This window comes from Ranitomeya imitator, chromosome 1 (genome assembly GCF_032444005.1).
Source record: "Ranitomeya imitator isolate aRanImi1 chromosome 1, aRanImi1.pri, whole genome shotgun sequence".
NCBI classification, from domain to species: Eukaryota; Metazoa; Chordata; class Amphibia; order Anura; family Dendrobatidae; genus Ranitomeya; species Ranitomeya imitator.
The window spans coordinates 856389718-856410100 of record NC_091282.1 but is presented as its reverse complement, the minus strand read 5'-3'; the positions used below and the strand labels follow the sequence as shown (position 1 = coordinate 856410100).

The 20383-nt window shown below is 43.9% G+C and overlaps 1 protein-coding gene across 1 annotated transcript in view; it reads left to right on the top strand.

The window, feature by feature from the left end:
- Positions 1-20383, top strand: part of SMIM24 (small integral membrane protein 24) — a 235993-nt gene that overhangs the window by 109951 nt on the left and 105659 nt on the right. The window contains exon 3 of the mRNA XM_069741840.1: positions 11715-12980. Within this exon, the coding sequence (XP_069597941.1) occupies positions 12920-12980 (61 nt within the window). The 5' untranslated portion in view covers positions 11715-12919. The remainder of the gene's footprint in view (positions 1-11714; positions 12981-20383) is intronic.

Sequence of the window (20383 nt, the reverse complement as noted above, 5' to 3'; positions counted from 1 at the left end):
GTCCTCCGCGGCTGTTTCTGCCTTTCAGGAGCTTAAACGCCGATTTCCTTCTGCCCCTGTGTTGCGTCAGCCAGATGTTTCTCTTCCATTTCAAGTTGAGGTTGACGCGTCTGAGATTGGGGCAGGGGCCGTTTTGTCTCAGAGGAATTCTGATGGTTCCTTGATGAAACCGTGTGCCTTCTTTTCTCGGAAGTTTTCGCCTGCGGAACGCAATTATGATGTCGGCAATCGGGAGTTGTTGGCTATGAAGTGGGCATTTGAGGAGTGGCGACATTGGCTTGAGGGGGCCAAGCACCGTATTGTGGTCCTGACCGATCATAAGAATCTGATTTACCTTGAGTCTGCCAAACGGCTGAATCCTAGACAGGCTCGATGGTCCCTGTTTTTCTCCCGTTTTGATTTTGTGGTCTCGTACATTCCTGGTACTAAGGGTGGTTTCAAACTTGCGTTTTTGTCTGCAGCGTTTTTTTTTCAAAAAAACGCATGCGTTTTTTTCCCTATATTTAACATTGAAAACGCAGGCGTTTTTTTGTGTACGCGTTTGGTCGCGTTTTGTGACGCATGCGTTTTTTTACTGCATGCGTTCATTTTCTGAAATGCTACTTGCAGTATTTTTAGAAGCGTTTTTGGACCCAAAAAAAATGCATGCGTTTTCATGCGTTTTTTTTGGGTCAAAAAATACATTGGAGTCAATGGGGACGCATGCGTTTTTTGGTGCATGCGTTTTTTGCGGTAAAAACAGAAATAGTTAGGGTTAGGGGTAGGGTTAGGGGTAGGGATCCTAACCCTAACCCAAACCCTAACCCTACCCCTAACCCTAAGGGATCCAAACCCTAACCCTACCCCTAACCCTAAGGGATCCTAACCCTACCCCTAACCCTACCCCTAACCCTACCCCTAACCCTAAGGGATCCTAACCTTACCCCTAACCCTACCCCTAACCCTACCCCTAAGGGATCCTAACCCTAATCCCTTTATGGTTAGGGTTAGGGTTAGGGTTAGGATCCCTTAGGGTTAGGGGTAGGGTTAGGGGTAGGGTTAGGGGTAGGGTTAGGATCCCTTAGGGTTAGGGGTAGGGTTAGGGGTAGGGTTAGGGTTTGGATCCCTTAGGGTTAGGGGTAGGGTTAGGGTTTGGGTTAGGGTTAGGATCCCTACCCCTAACCCTACCCCTACCCCTAACCCTAACTATTTCTGTTTATAGTGGGTTTTTTACTTTATTTTGATGATTGGCAGCTGTCACACATTTCTCAGCATGCGTTTAAGAAACGCAAACGCATGTAAAAACGCATGTAAACGCGTCAAAACTCCGCGTTTTTTTCACCACATGCAAAAACGCATGCGTCAAAAAAACGCAGCGTTTACACGCGTTTACATGCGTTTTTCACGATGCATTTTTTTGCGTTTTTTACCGCAAAAACGCACCCCAAAAAACGCCAATGTGAAACCAGCCTTAGAATGTTAAGGCGGATGCCCTCTCTAGGAGTTTTTTTCCTGATTCCCCTGGGGTTCTTGAGCCGGTCAGCATTTTGAAGGAAGGGGTGATTCTTTCTGCCATCTCCCCTGATTTGCGACGGGTTCTTCAGGAATTTCAGGCTGATAAGCCTGACCGCTGTCCTGTGGGGAAACTGTTTGTTCCTGATAGATGGACTAGTAAAGTGATTTCTGAGGTTCATTGTTCTGTGTTGGCTGGCCATCCTGGGATTTTTGGTACCAGAGATTTGGTTAGTAGGTCCTTTTGGTGGCCTTCTTTGTTACGGGATGTGCGTTCTTTTGTGCAGTCCTGTGGGATTTGTGCGCGGGCTAAGCCTTGCTGTTCCCGCACTAGTGGGTTGCTTTTGCCATTGCCGGTCCCTGAGAGACCTTGGACGCATATTTCTATGGATTTTATTTCCGATCTTCCTGTTTCCCAAAGAATGTCGGTTATCTGGGTTGTCTGTGACCGATTTTCTAAGATGGTTCATTTAGTACCTTTGCCTAAATTGCCTTCTTCTTCTGATTTGGTTCCGTTGTTTTTTCAGCATGTGGTGCGTTTGCATGGTATTCTGGAGAATATTGTGTCCGACAGAGGTTCCCAGTTTGTTTCCAGGTTTTGGCGGGCCTTTTGTGCCAAGCTGGGCATTGATTTGTCTTTTTCCTCTGCATTTCATCCTCAGACAAATGGCCAGACTGAGCGAACTAATCAGTCCTTGGAGACCTATTTGAGATGCTTTGTGTCTGCTGATCAGGATGATTGGGTGGCTTTTTTGCCATTGGCCGAGTTTGCCCTTAATAATCGGGCTAGTTCGGCTACTTTGGTTTCACCTTTTTTTTGTAATTTTGGTTTTCATCCTTGTTTTTCTTCTGGGCAAGTTGAGCCTTCTGACCTTCCTGGTGTGGATTCTGTGGTCGACAGGTTGCAGCAGATTTGGGCTTATGTGGTGGACAATTTGGTGCTGTCTCAAGAGGAGGCTCAGCGTTTTGCTAACCGTCGTCGGTGTGTTGGTTCCCGGCTTCGGGTTGGTGATCTGGTTTGGTTATCTTCCCGTCATGTTCCTATGAAGGTTTCTTCCCCTAAGTTTAAGCCTCGATTTATTGGTCCTTATAGGATTTCTGAGATTATTAATCCGGTGTCCTTTCGCCTGGCGCTTCCGGCCTCTTTTGCTATTCATAATGTCTTCCATAGATCTTTGTTGCGGAAATATGTGGAGCCCGTTGTTCCCTCTGTTGATCCTCTGGCCCCTGTGTTGGTCGATGGGGAGTTGGAATATGTTGTTGAGAAGATTTTGGATTCCCGTTTTTCGAGGCGGAAGCTTCAGTACCTTGTCAAGTGGAAGAGTTATGGCCAGGAGGATAATTCTTGGGTTTCTGCCTCTGATGTCCATGCCGTTAATTTGGTTCGTGCCTTTCATCGGGCTCATCCTGATCGGCCTGGGGGCTCTGGTGAGGGTTCGGTGACCCCTCCTCAAGGGGGGGGGTACTGTTGTGAATTCAGCTTTTGGGCTCCCTCCGGTGGTTGTAGAGGGTAATGCAGTTGTGCCCTGACTGCAGGAGTGAACAGGTGTATCTACTAATTGCAAAACTGACTGGGGTATATAGCTTTGCAGGATCCTTTAGTCAGTGCGAGTTGTCCATTGTTCTGGAAGGATTCACTTCCCTGCTGGTCCCTCCAGTTTGTTGTGCTTTTCTACTAAGATAAGTCCTGCTTGGTTTTTGCTGTCCACCTGCAGTGGACTTTATAGTTCTGTGCATTTTCATGTTTTTGTTTTGTCCAGCTTAGTCTGTGAAGGATTTTTTGCAGCCTAGATATTTCTCTGGAGATGCAGATATACCCCCCATGTCTTTAGTCAGATGTGGTGATCCGTATTTTCTGCGGTGGATATTTTCTAGTGTTTTTGTACTGACCGCATAGTACTCTGTTCTTTTCTTTCTTTTTAGCTAGTATGGCCTCCTATGCTAAAATCTGATTTCATATCTGCGTATGTTATTTCCCTCTCCTCTCACAGTCAATATTTGTGGGGGGCTATCTATCCTTTGGGGATTTTCTCTGAGGCAAGATAGGTTTCCTGTTTCTGTCTTTAGGGGTAGTTAGATCTTAGGCTGTGCCGAGGGGTCTAGGGAGTGTTAGGTACCCCCCACGGCTACTTCTAGTTGCGCTGCTAGTTCAGGGTTTGCGGTCAGTACAGGGACCACCTTCTCCAGAGTCCGTCTCATGCTGCTCCTAGGCCACCAGATCATAACATGTATGGTTGCTTCTATTCATGCATATACGGTACTTTGCTGCACCTATGCTGAGCACTTGCGCTGATGCGATCACTAAGATTGGATCGCTTGTACCATGTGACCACACATGCAGAGTATTTAGGGTGGGATGAGTTGCCTCCAAAGCCACGTTCCCTGAAGAAGGTGGACTCGCACCGAAACGTGCGTTGGGGAGTGAGTCCTGGGACACCTGCCTGACACGCTATGGGTAAATACTATGTTTAACTGCAGTGCCATTTTTTAATTCATGTTTCTTGCATCAGTAGCTGGCATGATTTGACAAGTCTGGTATGTGCACATGCTGAACTATCTGGGAGTAGGTGGAAGTGGTTGGAGTCCACAGGGATATATGGTAGCCTTTAACTCCACTATTGCTCTCAGCTTTTTTCAGCATGCTATGCAGGCTCTATTAGGAGCTAGTGGGAGTGGTTGGCATTCACAGGGATGTATAATGTGCTTCCAAATTTAACCATTTGTGCTACCAGCATACAGATAGGCTTTAAACTTATTGCTACTGCTGTGATACTTTTATAAATTTATTATGGTACTTTGATTTGGTATTCTTTGTTATATTGTGCTGGCCCAATTGTGCAGGCGGGACCTACCGGCACTAACTTATTTGGAATTTTTGTCATGTACCTCATATTGTTATAAACATCACTGATTGCTCCAAGAACTGTATGCACTTGCATACTAACAATTCTAGTTTTATGTATATGGATATTTAATAAAAGTTTTGTGTACGTTTGTATATTATGAGCTTCTGACTCGCTTTTTCTCCTGTATTATTATATATATTTGAGTCGCTCTGCCCTTTATAATATGCAATTTAGCATTAATGCTACTTCATGCATGGTATTTTTGTAGGAAGAATGTCTTTGGGATTATTTTTCAAAGAGAACTGAGTCTGCACCACTCAGTTCCTATTCCTTCTTGTCATGTGGTCCCTGTCTGACTTCCGTATTCTGTACTTTACAAACCAATTATTCCCTACTTATAAATTATTCCTAAATTACCAGTCCCCGTGCAGAGTCAATTCACTCGATGTCACAGGGCAAAACTAAATTTATTTATTTGGCTTGAACTGAGTCATCTCACTCCAATCTGCACAGGATACCTGTTGTGAATTCTGTGGCTGAGTTCACTTCTGTGGTCACAAGTGGTATTGCAGTCTCTGGGCTTCCTCCCTCAGGTGTTTTGGTGAGCTCGTTGGCTGCCTTGCTATTTAGCTCCACCTGAGTCTGTCTTCCTTGCTCCTTGTCAATGTTCCAGTGTTGGATCTGAGCTACTGCATCTTTCCTTGGGCCTGCTGCTCTGCTAGATTAGTGCTTCTAGTTTGTTTTCTGTTTTTTCTGTCCAGCTTGCTTTTATCTTTTGCTGGAAGCTCTAAGAAGCAAAGGGGTGCACCGCCGTGCTGTTAGTTCGGCACGGTGGGTCTTTTTGCCCCTTTGCGTGGTTTTCGTTTTAGGGTTTTTTGTAGACTGCATAGTTCTCTTTGCTATCCTCGCTCTGTCTAGAATATCGGGCCTCACTTTGCTGAATCTATTTCATTCCTACGTTTGTCTTTTCATCTTGCTAACAGTCATTATATGTGGGGGGCTGCCTATTCCTTTGGGGTATTTCTCTGAGGTAAGTCAGGCTTGTATTTCTATCTTCAGGCTAGTCAGCTCCTCAGGCAGTGCCGAGTTGCATAGGTAGTGATAGGCGCAATCCACTGCTGCTTATAGTTGTGTGAGGATAGATCAGGTACTGCAGTCTACAGAGATTCCACGTCTCAGAGCTCGTCCTATTGTTTTTGGTTATTGCCAGATCTCTGTATGTGCGCTGATTACTGCACGCTGTGTTGCCTGATTGCCAGCCATAACAGTACATGGAGCCACACCAATGATTCCCAATAGAGGGAAAAAAGAAATCCTGACATCATTTTTTTTTCTTAGCTCTGTCTTCAGTCTTTTTTTCCCCCTAGACATTAGAGTGCTTCAGGACACAGCTGTGGACATGGATATTCAGGCTCTGTGCTCCTCAATGGATAATCTCGTTGTAAATGTACAAAAGATTCAAGATACTATTGATCAGAAATCGATGCTAGAACCAAGAATTCCGATTCCTGATTTGTTTTTTGGTGACAGAACTAAGTTCCTGAGCTTCAGAAATAATTGTAAGCTATTTTTGGCCTTGAAACCTCATTCTTCTGGTAATCCTATTCAACAGGTTTTGATTATTATTTCTTTTTTGCGCGGCGACCCACAGGACTGGGCGTTTTCTCTTGCACCAGGAGATTCTGCATTGAGTAATGTTGATGCATTTTTCCAGGCGCTGGGATTGCTTTACGATGAGCCTAATTCAGTGGATCAGGCTGAGAAAAATCTGCTGGCTTTATGCCAGGGTCAGGATGATGTAGAAGTATATTGTCAGAAATTTAGGAAGTGGTCAGTACTCACTCTGTGGAATGAATCTGCACTAGCGGCTTTGTTCAGAAAGGGTCTCTCTGAAGCTCGTAAGGATGTAATGGTGGGATTTCCTATGCCTGCTGGTTTGAATGAGTCTATGTCCTTGGCCATTCAGATCGGTCGTCGCTTGCGCGAGCGTAAATCTGTGCACCATCTGGCGGTATTGTCTGAGAGTAAACCTGAGCCTATGCAGTGCGACAGGACTATGACTAAAGTAGAACGGCAAGAACACAGACGTCTGAACAGACTGTGTTTCTATTGTGGTGATTCTACTCATGCTATTTCTAATTGTCCTAAACGCACTAGGCGGTTCAATAGCTCTGCCGTTATTGGTACTGTACAGTCCAAATTCCTTTTGTGCATTACCTTAATGTGCTCTTTGTCATCGTATTCTGTCATGGCGTTTGTGGATTCAGGCGCTGCCCTGAATCTGATGGATTTGGATTATGCTAAACGTTGTGGATTTTTCTTGGAGCCTTTGCGGTGTCCTATTCCGTTGAGAGGAATTGATGCTACACCTTTGGCCAAGAATAAGCCTCAGTACTGGGCCCAGCTGACCATGTGCATGGCTCCTGCACATCAGGAAGTTATTCGCTTTCTGGTACTGCATAATTTGCATGATGTGGTCGTGTTGGGGTTGCCATGGCTACAAACCCATAATCCAGTATTGGATTGGAACTCTATGTTGGTAACCAGCTGGGGTTGTCAGGGAGTACATGGTGATGTTCCATTTTTGTCTATTTCGTCATCCATTCCTTCTGACATCCCAGAGTTCTTGTCGGACTTTCAGGATGTATTTGAAGAGTCCAAGTCTGATGCCCTACCTCCGCATAGGAATTGTGATTGTGCTATCGATTTGATTCCTGGTAGTAAATTCCCTAAGGGTCGTTTATTTAATTTGTCCGTACCTGAACACACCGCTATGCGCAGTTATGTGAAGGAGTCCCTGGAGAAGGGACATATTCGCCCATTGTCGTCACCATTGGGAGCAGGGTTCTTTTTTGTAGCCAAGAAGGATGGTTCGCTAAGACCGTGTATTGATTACCGCCTTCTTAATAAGATCACTGTTAAGTTTCAGTATCCCTTGCCATTGATTTCTGACTTGTTTGCTCGGATTAAGGGGGCTAGTTGGTTTACTAAGATTGATCTTCGTGGTGCGTATAATCTGGTGAGAATCAGGCAGGGAGATGAATGGAAAACGGCATTTAATACGCCCGAGGGTCATTTTGAGTATCTGGTGATGCCGTTCGGACTTGCCAATGCTCCATCTGTTTTTCAGTCTTTTATGCATGACATTTTCCGTGAGTATCTGGATAAATTCTTGATTGTTTACTTGGATGACATTTTGATCTTCTCAGATGATTGGGAGTCTCATGTGAAGCAAGTCAGAATGGTTTTCCAGGTACTGCGTGCTAATTCCTTGTTCGTGAAGGGATCAAAGTGTCTCTTCGGTGTGCAGAAAGTTTCATTTTTGGGGTTCATCTTTTCCCCTTCTACTATCGAGATGGATCCGGTTAAGGTTCAGGCCATCCAGGATTGGACTCAGCCGACATCTCTAAAAAGTCTGCAGAAATTCCTGGGCTTTGCTAATTTTTATCGTCGCTTCATCTGTAATTTTTCTAGCATTGCCAGACCATTGACCGATTTGACCAAGAAGGGTGCTGATTTGGTTAATTGGTCTTCTGCTGCCGTGGAAGCTTTTCAGGAGTTGAAGCGTCGTTTTTGCTGTGCCCCTGTGTTGTGTCAACCTGATGTTTCTCTTCCGTTCCAGGTCGAGGTTGATGCTTCTGAGATTGGTGCAGGGGCGGTTTTGTCACAGAGAGGTTCTGGTTGCTCAGTGTTCAAACCATGTGCTTTCTTTTCCAGGAAATTTTCTGCTGCTGAGCGTAATTATGATGTGGGCAACCGAGAGTTGCTGGCCATGAAGTGGGCATTCGAGGAGTGGCGTCATTGGCTTGAGGGTGCTAAGCATCGCGTGGTGGTTTTGACTGATCATAAGAACCTTACTTATCTTGAGTCTGCCAAGCGCTTGAATCCTAGACAGGCCCGTTGGTCGTTATTTTTTGCTCGTTTTGATTTTGTGATTTCATACCTTCCGGGCTCTAAAAATGTGAAGGCGGATGCTCTGTCTAGGAGTTTTGTGCCCGACTCTCCGGGGTTATCTGAGCCGGCGAGTATCCTCAAGGAAGGAGTCATTGTGTCTGCCATCTCCCCTGATTTGCGGAGAGTGTTGCAGAAATTTCAGGCTAATAAACCTGATCGTTGTCCGGCCGAGAAACTGTTCGTCCCTGATAGGTGGACTAGTAAAGTTATCTCTGAACTTCATTGTTCGGTGCTGGCCGGTCATCCAGGAATCTTTGGTACCAGGGAGTTGGTTGCTAGATCCTTCTGGTGGCCATCTCTGTCACAGGATGTGCGTGCTTTTGTGCAGTCCTGTGGAATTTGTGCTAGGGCTAAGCCCTGCTGTTCACGTGCCAGTGGGTTGCTTTTGCCCTTGCCGGTCCCGAAGAGGCCTTGGACACATATTTCGATGGATTTCATTTCTGACCTTCCCGTTTCTCAAAAAATGTCGGTCATTTGGGTGGTCTGTGATCGCTTTTCTAAGATGGTCCATCTGGTGCCCTTGGTTAAATTGCCTTCCTCCTCTGATTTGGTGCCTTTGTTCTTCCAGCATGTGGTTCGTTTACATGGCATTCCTGAGAATATTGTTTCTGACAGAGGTTCACAGTTTGTCTCGAGGTTCTGGCGAGCCTTTTGTGGTAGGATGGACATTGACCTATCTTTCTCCTCGGCCTTCCATCCTCAGACTAATGGCCAGACCGAACGAACCAATCAGACCTTGGAAACATATCTGAGATGTTTTGTTTCCGCTGACCAGGATGATTGGGTGTCATTTTTGCCGTTGGCTGAGTTCGCCCTTAATAATCGGGCCAGCTCGGCTACCTTGGTCTCTCCATTTTTCTGCAATTCTGGGTTCCATCCTCGTTTCTCTTCAGGACAGGTTGAGTCTTCGGACTGTCCTGGTGTGGATTCTGTGGTGGACAGGTTGCAGCAGATCTGGACTCAGGTAGTGGACAATTTGACCTTGTCCCAGGAGAAGGCTCAGCTTTTCGCTAATCGTAGACGCCGTGTGGGACCCCGACTTCGTGTTGGGGATCTGGTTTGGTTATCTTCTCGTCATATTCCTATGAAGGTTTCCTCTCCTAAATTTAAACCTCGTTTTATTGGTCCGTATAGGATTTCTGAGATTCTCAATCCGGTGTCTTTTCGTCTGATCCTCCCAGACTCCTTTTCCATACATAATGTATTCCATAGGTCGTTGTTGAGGAGATACGTGGCACCTATGGTTCCATCTGTGGAGCCTCCTGCCCCTGTTTTGGTGGAGGGGGAATTGGAGTATATTGTGGAGAAGATTTTGGATTCTCGTGTCTCTAGACGGAAACTCCAGTATCTGGTCAAATGGAAGGGTTATGCTCAGGAAGATAATTCCTGGGTTTTTGCCTCTGATGTCCATGCCCCAGATCTTGTTCGTGCCTTTCATGTGGTTCATCCTGGTCGGCCTGGGGGTTCTGGTGAGGGTTCGGTGACCCCTCCTCAAGGGGGGGGTACTGTTGTGAATTCTGTGGCTGAGTTCACTTCTGTGGTCACAAGTGGTATTGCAGTCTCTGGGCTTCCTCCCTCAGGTGTTTTGGTGAGCTCGTTGGCTGCCTTGCTATTTAGCTCCACCTGAGTCTGTCTTCCTTGCTCCTTGTCAATGTTCCAGTGTTGGATCTGAGCTACTGCATCTTTCCTTGGGCCTGCTGCTCTGCTAGATTAGTGCTTCTAGTTTGTTTTCTGTTTTTTCTGTCCAGCTTGCTTTTATCTTTTGCTGGAAGCTCTGAGAAGCAAAGGGGTGCACCGCCGTGCTGTTAGTTCGGCATGGTGGGTCTTTTTGCCCCTTTGCGTGGTTTTCGTTTTAGGGTTTTTTGTAGACTGCATAGTTCTCTTTGCTATCCTCGCTCTGTCTAGAATATCGGGCCTCACTTTGCTGAATCTATTTCATTCCTACGTTTGTCTTTTCATCTTGCTAACAGTCATTATATGTGGGGGGCTGCCTATTCCTTTGGGGTATTTCTCTGAGGTAAGTCAGGCTTGTATTTCTATCTTCAGGCTAGTCAGCTCCTCAGGCAGTGCCGAGTTGCATAGGTAGTGATAGGCGCAATCCACTGCTGCTTATAGTTGTGTGAGGATAGATCAGGTACTGCAGTCTACAGAGATTCCACGTCTCAGAGCTCGTCCTATTGTTTTTGGTTATTGCCAGATCTCTGTATGTGCGCTGATTACTGCACGCTGTGTTGCCTGATTGCCAGCCATAACAGATACCCCAAAGGACACAGGTAAAGACTACAGATTATAAAAATCAGCAGACTTACTGTGTTCTGATAAGGAGGTGATCAGTCTCCTGGTTCGGGGTATTCAGCGCATCCTGCCGTTCCACTCGCCGGTCCTCAGGGTTCAGGGATCTTTCTCTGCTGGCCCCAGGTTGGGCGGCCAAATATGTTGGGTTGAACAATTAATAAAATGTTCACTTCAGTTGCTTACTCCTGGCCTAATGGATATTGATCAGGTGTACACTAAAGAAATAACATATGACACACACAGTCAGATGTAAATTCTCCTAGATCAATCTATGGCTCAGCTCCAAGGAAAAAGGGACTTTATTCAGTCAGGACACATGGTTACATATCCCCTGTAAGGGGGGCTCGGTTAGCTTTAAAATGGGAGTGATCGGATGCATTCCATCGGTTAGTGGGTTGGGCAATGAGCAAGTCCATGGGAGGATCCATGAAGTCATCAGGGTGGGTTGGTCCATGAGGTCATCAAAATGGGCATCACTGTGGGTGGATCCATTAGGTCATCAGGGTGGGCGTCATCTTGGATACAAGCACATGGCTTCTGATACAGGAAATGGCAGCCATCTTTAGTGTCTTACTTTCATCTGATAAAACTTATGTAAGGTTAAACAATACATGTTATGGGTTGCTTCTCTCAACCTCTTATGTCTTGAGGTTAATTAAGTATTTGATCTTATGGCTCTCCTCAACACTATATACTACGTGGCTGTGCTATATACTACGTAGGCTGTGTTATATACTACGTAGGCTGTGTTATATGCTACGTGGGCTGTGAGACTCTTTCACCCGGGCCCTCAAAAATCTGCAGCTGGCCCTGGCTTCACTAGCTGGTCGCAGCCAACCGCGAACGGTCAGCGACAGGGGCAGTCCGGCCACGAATTGGCACGGGATTTGAACCACGCTTCGCTAATTGGTTGCGCCCGGCCGGCTGAATCCTGTTTATTCATTGCATTATTCTGAAATCTTCATAAGTAAGCTACATACATATTCTAGAATACCCGATGCATTAGAATCGGGCCACCATCTAGTATATATATATATTTTTCCATAAGAACTTCTTAGTTTGGAAACTATCCATTAATTATGCAATAACATACATAATAATTATTTGGGCTTTCTCTTTGCTCTATAGATTGGGCATTTGGACCAAAATTAGAGGACCAGAAACCTGGAGGCAGGAACTACAAAGATGAGAGTGAATATGATGGTGAGTTCATATTGAACATGGACAGAAGGGAAGTACATTGTGGAGATCTGGCTTTCCTGGATAGAGATCTACTACCTGCCAGCACAGCTCACCGACCTTCATTGATCACATTTAAAGAAGTCAGTCGTGGCAAGATTTTCTGATTTCACCTTGCAACAATTCTAATTCTCTGCAGGACTTGAAGAACTGTTAATACATGGATGGACTAAGGTTCTGCAACTAATGGAGTAATGTACAAAATGTAATGTTACTATTTAACTCCTTATCGATTAAAGTAAGAACACACATTCATTGTTCCTTATATTAATTATTGACAACACAATAATATAACATAGTTACAAATTTGAAGAGTTAAATAATAAGTACAAAATCGAAAGAGCAGTGACATCTGGAAACCGATCAGGAGGACATACTGCCTTTTCTGAGCAGACTAGGTAAGGAGGAGGGTGTAATGGATAAGAGAACAGACTTCTGGCTAATAATGGCTCGCACTTTGAATTAGTTGCTGGAGAAATCACTCACTTACCAGTCAAAGTCCAACTATGAGCTCGTTAACTCATTTACAGCGGCAGTAAATAGAGCCGTCATGTTCATAATCCCTATACCTTAACTTGTTACAATGTTTGCAGAAAATAGACATTTTTGATCAATCTGCTTTTAGTTTTAGCTTTTCAACCGAATCGCTTAGTATCAGATTATCAACTACCATCACACTGAATTTCATAAGTCCTATGGTGCTGCTCATATTTCTGCTTTAAAATGTATGCGCTCTCCAGAAAACAAATAAATGTCCGTCTAGCTTGTTATAGTGTTTCCTTACAGTAAATGTCTAGCATAAACTCTGCCAGTCCAACATGTAAGTGATAATGTTATTTCAATGTTTCATTTGTTTCGTTACAAGTCAGGGACGAGATGGGTTACAGTTTCACAGTATTGAGAGTGGATTTTACCCCTGGACTGCCATAAAATGCAGATAACTGAGTGACTAATGAAGCACTAATGAAGTATTAAGAGGCAACACAAGGCGGATATTACATACTGTGTGTGGATCACGACAAGCAGTGTATTGGGTTTCTGCTTTGAAGCTCAAAATTTCACAGAAGTAGCTCCTTTTTCCTCAATCCTTCACTATGATCACCAGCACAATCGTTTTGGGTTTGCTGTTTGTTATATCCATCAATGCACAACAAGGTAAGTCTTACGTAACAGACAGAGGGGCGCAATTAGACGTCAGTGATTTTTCTCGTAAAAATGGACTGATTTTCATCAGTGTTTGTTCAGTGTCAGTTTTTACCATCAGAAGTGTTTTTTTGCATACAAGAAGTGTTTCAAGCTTCAATCAAACAAACATGAAAATCAGTCAGCACACAGGTGGCACATGCATGGCACCAAGTGTCTAATTTTTTCATAGACTGACATTTTCGAATTTGATCCATGACGAAAATTAAAATTAGATATGCCTCTATGTTTTGGTTTGGCGCAATTGGTATGCAAATATAGAAGGTCAAGTTTCATTTTAACAACATGGATAGAACACATATTAATTTTACCTGTTTATCTCTGGGAAGTCACCATTTTTTCTGGACTAGTAGTTGGTGATGATTCATGGATCAATAAATAGATTTCTGTAACTCACAAATATGATAGACATATATAGAATAACTTATTATATTTTATTATTTTGTTTGACCCCATAATATAATATGGTCTTTTTGATATAACATCATATACCTTTCCTAACCAATGGGATATTGTACAAGTGGAAGCAAAATTAACTAAATCCATCAAAGAATTGTTCTAAGATTACAGCCAGATTGCAGTTTTCAACGATTTTCTTGTATTTAAAATGATAGTGTGGCATAATTAAATTATGCTGACTGCATACCTCGTAAGGGATTAAAAGGTGGCAAAATAACAAGGTAAATCAAAAATAAATTTAGTTAAAGGGAACCTGTCACGTCCCCCATGCCCTCCAACCCAGAAGCATTCACTTATAGATGAGTAAATTCCCAGCCTAACCAGCCTTGAATAACGTTTCTTTGTAAAAATTAAGTTTGAAAAAAGCATTTATATTGTTCCAGTTTGCTATGCTAATTAGGGCTTTGACTAGTTGATGGGGAAGTTAGAGACTAGTCAGCCCTCTTTCCATAACATAATTTACAAGAGCGGTTGTAGGGGATATGAAATGTTTGGTGTTCCCTCTTCTCCCCGACCCCTTTAAGTGTACATAATGAATGTTATTAATGTGTTCGTACACAGTGCTACACATAAAGTGTATTACCACCATGTACAAGAGTATTGCTACACCCCTTGTGTATTGCTCTTGATATATGTATGCATTTACATGCACAGATGTTTACATACTTTTGATAGGGAAAGTAAGTCTCCGAGCCCAGTATAGTGATAGGGGTGTAGTGTCCATAGTTGGGCATTAGAGGGGGGCACTGTAGTATATAATTAGAGTAGGAGGGGCACAGTGAAACAAGAATAGTTTAAGCTTCCTAGTTTAGCCAGTCAGAGCCTGGGCACCCATGCAGCTCACAGGGCATCCTAGCCAGAAGTCACTGTGCCCTGCAACATTGAAGAAAGGGGCCCAGCATATTATAGCACACTAAAGATTCTTCTAGGAGGAAAGGAGTATGGAAACACTGCAGACACAGCTAAAGGAATCTGTCCCCATAGAGAAAGAAAGAAGATTGTTCAGCCAAGCAGCACAAGCAAGATGTGGCAGATCTTTGCCTGGGTGACAGTTCTTAGAACCGGAGTGAAGCAGTGTAGGACTCCCCCATGTGAGGGAATAGATTCTGCGGGACCAGAAGATACGGTCCGACCCGGGGATGAGCGTAGTGAAGGAAAGGACAGAGAAGGGACAGAAAGGAAGAAATCAACTGTGATACTTGAAGTGCCAGTATTTCAACAAGCTGTGCTTGCTGAGTAAAAGAGTTGACATTAATGTTAAGCCAGAGTGTGTCTCTTTTATTGCGGAACCGTCTCTGAGGAACACATCCCCGTACCGGGCAAGTCCAGATGGAGCAGAGAGCCAGCTACAAGGTACTGCAACAGAGAGATTTGATCTTATGCGGGAGGAGGTCCAGGGAGTGTTACAGAATTGCTGTCGGCCATGGCTACCTCCCTGGCTTTCCTATCCTACACAGTCATCATCGCAAGCTCCTGCAAATCTCATGAACGCGCACTGCACATTTCTTTAGGGTCACTGCAACTCTGCAGCCGTGTATACACTTCCTGGCTTCAGAGGCACACTGCGCATGACTGGAAGCCATCTTCTGAACATCTAGTCATGCACACTGTGCCTTTGAAGCTGGAAAACCATACACCCATCTTGTGAGGCACAGTGATGCAGCGTGCATGCTTGAGATTTGCAGGAGCTGGCGATGACAGCAGCTCCAGAGCATACCTTGAAAAAGACCACATAACGGCTGAAACGTTGCTTAATTTGAATGTCTGTGATTCAAGTTTATACATAAACTTTCATGCACTTGCAACTTGGAGTCCCAAAGTTTATTATATTATGTAATACTACTTATACAACACAAAGTGAGGGTAAAACAGTGTTGCAATACGTTATTGAACCACAAAACAGGCAAATAACACATAGAAAAGTTCCACCAAAATAACCAAGATGGGATAAGAGCAGCTGTGACTTCAGAGCTTCCAGGGTCAACTATCCCCACCTGTAGCCCACACAGAGAGGAAGTAATTAAAAACTTAGGAAGCTGACAACCCTTTGAGGTACAAGGCCAGTTGACTCGGGGTCACAACCTGGCTTCTCCAAACATCTCTATGGAGCCAGGTGACCGGTGGGTCCCAATCCTGGCTTTCCCAAATGTATCCTTGGGTCTCAGTTGACCGGTGGGTTCATGGGTTCAGTGATGGTCAATGGAGCAGATCTGTATTCTTTCAACAGGGGCCATGGTCAACTAAGCTGTCATCCTGTAAATTGTCAAATTGGTGTCCCTGGCTGTGCTTTTGTAAAGAGTCTCTGGTTCTTTGGATCTCTGGATCACTTGGATGTCTTGTTACTGAGGCATATCCCTTTTTCACAGTTCACAACTGTTGTCCTTCAAGCCATTATCCACAGGTCAAAGGGAAAAGGTAATGAGTTTTAACACGCTTTGATTGATTATAGTTTATCATTCAATGTTTTCAAGTCAACAGACTGCATGGCCTGGTATAATGTGTAATCAGCATATTAGCAAACATTGTTCAGTAAACTTGCATCCCTGTTTTGCAAAGATAAAAGTACATTAAACTGTAGGAGCTGATACAAGAGTTACACGAAGAGTCAACATAAAGATAACAGTCTATGCCTCCTGGATTACTGAATTTACGTCTGGATAATTAATATTAAATGCTGTGTCATCATAACAGGTATGACAGGTTCTACTCCTGCTCTTGTTAGTACAGCTTTCCTTATAGACTACACAGATCTCTGGTCCATAAAATATCTGTTGGTGGCGGAACATGTGACCAGACCTGTCCATCAGTCTCCTCCAATATAAATCCTCACATGAGAAAACTGCATTTCTATTGGAGGAGACTGACAGGCTGGTCTGGTCACATGTTCCGCCACGAGCAGCTATACTATGGACAGGAGAGCTGTGCAGTCTTTGAGGGAAGCTGCACTAATAAGTGCAGAAGAATGACTTAAATGGCAAAAAATCATGTCCTCTACACATCTGTCAAAATAAAGATAATGTGTCCCACCGATTCTGCAGCCAGAAAAGACAGTGTAAAAGACCAGTGCAGAATTGTTATAGGGAATATGTCACCATAGTTGACTTATCTAAACTGTTAATTTGGGTATACAGGCTATAGACTGCTGAAACAAGTCCTACCTGTATGCCTCATATCAGAAGCTTTGTTGTGGATATAACATCTTTTATCACTTTATGCAAATGAGCTCCTCCAGGCTATGGGGAGGATGTAGCATGGAAGATAACTCCGGCTACTAGAAATATATTACATGAAGGGAGAGTTACCAGTGACATGTGTAATGGTCGCTCTCTGCAGAGTGGTGTGTGATTATACTTGACACATTTGTAGGTTCCTCTCATCTCACAGGCAAAGACAGAGTTGGAATATTTTTGCAATATAGCAGAGCTCAGAGAGCTACAAAAAAATGTATTTGCAAGAAGACAAATGTAATTTCTTCTGTTCTGTGTTCGTTATTTGTCTCATACTGGTAACTCTCATTCTCAAAATCCTTCCCATAGCCTGGAAAAGGTCATTTACATATAAGAAAAACATGCATTTCTCTAGAATAAGACACCAAATACCAGACATCAAGGTATCATTTTATTCAGCTTCCTATGCCCTGTGATGCTGCGATCACTAGCGGGTTGGGGAATACTCGCTTGGCAGTGATATAACACACACACCAAGACCGTATTTCCTTTAACAAGTCTGTGCCTGGTTTATGATACCTTCATAAACCACAGTAGGGCATTTGAACATCAATGACTGACATATAGACCATTTCAGCTGCTGTTACTGTCATACAGTTCACTATATGCATCAACAGTTCCACTAGCAGATACTTCTCTGCTGTTATAACCCTCTTGCTGGAGTTACCTTCCTGGAGCTCCTGCTCCACATACTGACCTCCTGTCAGTCCACTCTCATGGAGATGCTGTCTTACTGGGATCACCATCCTTGTGACCAGGGCACTCACGACAGTCCAGACCCACAGAAGAAATGGTACCTTCCCCAACACAGTGCCATCGCAGACTCTGCTCCATCAGGACTGTGACCATACTTGATAGAGTCCAAATTCGGGCTCGCTCTGGAGCCAGTCTGTATTACCTGCTTGACAGGCATATGATTGGCATCATATGGGTCCTGACCTCCAGAGAAGCTGTCTTAAGGGGATCTTCGACTTGCCTAGCAGGCACACATCAGTCAGTTACAGACCCACCGAAGGATGGCAGCTTCCCCAACCCAGATAGTCATCACGGTCTCTGCAGGCACATGTCTCCACCATGTGCTTCCCAGGAATCCAGTCCACACACAGGACCTTCCAAGCACACCGTGGTCACATTATATACTTGTAACCACTCCCAAAGGTGGGAGATGTGTGTTGTTAGTCAGACCCGCCCAGCTCTCCGACTAACCCTGTAAGCCTCACTTTAAAGCTACACCAATACTTGTGGGACTACAGGTCTCAGAGCAACATTATTGGCTTACAGCGTAGAGGATCTTCTCTGCGACACATACCGGCCATTTACAATAATGCTGGATGTCGCCTCATCATCATAGTTATGCCTGTGCCAACCATGCATTCCCATGACCTCCATACGCCTCCATGCGTAGTCTGAGAACATGCTGTGCCCCCTAGCTGTAACGGGGGTCACTGCATCACAGCCCATATAGACAACATATGAGGGTTGATGCTACTGACAGATTCCCTTTAATGAAACCCAACTGCAAAAATGATTTTTAGCCCCAATTGCAAGAAAAAAAATTGTCTCCAATGGTGGACATCCCCTTTAAGTACTACCTCATGAGACTGTAGGAATGTGTCAATCACATCTTGAAAGCATGTAAGCATTATATAGTGCCATCTGGACGATGTGCACGGCTAGCTTTTTGTAGCGCATGTCATGCTGTGATGGTCTTTGGTAAGGAAAGGGGGTCTCAAACTCTCCCTGGAACTTAGAGCCTAACTATTACTGTTCCAGGGGTACTCTTAAAGGTACAGAGGCCGAGTCTCCGAACTTACTATGCTTCTGTTATTGTCCTAAGCTGTCCCCTCCCCCAGGAGGCCTGAGACAAACATGTTAGTGTAAGACAAGCAGGGACAACAAAGGGTAACTTAAATATAAAAGCACTCACCAAGGGTAGAGAGGAATAAAAAGGATAGGAAGGTACAAACCAAATGGGAATAGGATAATGGAGAAAACGTACACCCAAAAACAGTAGATAATCTCCAGCAGCAACTGCGAACTGCAACTTCAGCACACCAACTCCAGCCAGCCAAGAAGCAAAACTTTCACAGACAAGGATGAGAAGTTCTGGCCAGGTTTTATAGTCAGAGAAAACAAGCAGGTCAGGAGCAGCTGTGAGATGGAACTGCATGTCTCTAACCAGCATACAAAGAGTCGTTAACCTCTTCAGTGCCAAAGGAAGCAAAATCCATTTAATATGAGGAACAAAACACCTAGGCTAAATGGAAGACCTGTGATTCACAGTACGTAAAGATCGCCTAACCTCAGGTTTCCCAGGAAGACATGACACACTTGTGATAGCACATCAGAGATGGACTGGAACTGTAATTCAGCAATGGCACTTGAAATCACACAGGTCATGATGTACCCCACCTCCGAGCACCAGATGGGGATATATTACTAATATTACCCTGCTTGGAGGAAATCAAGATTTCTACAAGAATAATATTTCTAATAATACCAATAATTTTGCTTTATAACATTACATAATTGTAATATCAAAATAATAATATTGCAGTATTACTGACAAATACCAACAAACCATAATCAAATGTTACCAGCATATACAGCATTGATAATATACCACCATACTTATCGTTAAAGGAGTTTGGATTAAAGTCTTTGTAACTTCAAACTTCTGAATCCTGTATCAACCTGTGACTAGTTTTGGTCAAGATTATTGTATTTCTTTTTGTTATGTATATCCCTTTTCACATATACCATAAAGCACCATGGAATAAACGGTGCTATAATAATAAATAAAAATAATATGATAATTTTTCCAGCTGACACATGTGTGTACCCACTTTTTGTTTATACACAAGTTTTTTCTACTTATCTTGATTTTGTCACTATCTGTGCTGCAACCTTAATATACAGGGTGGGCCATTTATATGGATACACAAATAAAATGGGAATGGTTGGTGATATCAACTTCCTGTTTGTGGCACATTAGTATACAGGAGGGGGAAAACTTTTCAACATGGGTGGTGAGTGACCGTGGCAGCCATTTGGAAGTTGGCCATTTTGGATCCAACTTTATAAATGGCCCACCCAGGTGTATCCATATAAATGGCCCACCCTGTATTATAGGTGTGTAACAGGGCATCCAGGGATACCGACATTAAGCGGGGGCGCCACATTGATAACATTAAGGTGCCATCCTCTGCTGTCAGGTAGGGTGATTGGCAGGGATTTATAGGGAATTAATAGCCCCATGCACCCTTTTTTCAATATGTTTGTATTTTGTGGTTAAACCCTGGATGGCCCTTACTAGTCGCACCTCTATTAAACTATATTTAGAAGGTTTTCTCATTTTTTGTGCTTTTAATTAATTAATAAAAGTTATATTTTAGGGGTCAATTTTCTCTTTGGTTCTAATGATATTGAGGCCCTGCTGTCTATCAAATATATGTTTTTATTTTTATCCCTGCCCGTCTTCCCTTGTTTGTCTGGTTAGAGTATTCCTATATACTTCTGCTTCCCACATCCGTGGTTGTGGGGAGGGGACAGATGAGGGTTGATATGGGAACATAACAAGGCATGAGCGCTTGGAGTCTCCACCATAAGAGTAATCCGGGGGACAGGGATAGACAAGGTCGCCCGTAGTTTAAGGGACATGGTGCCCCT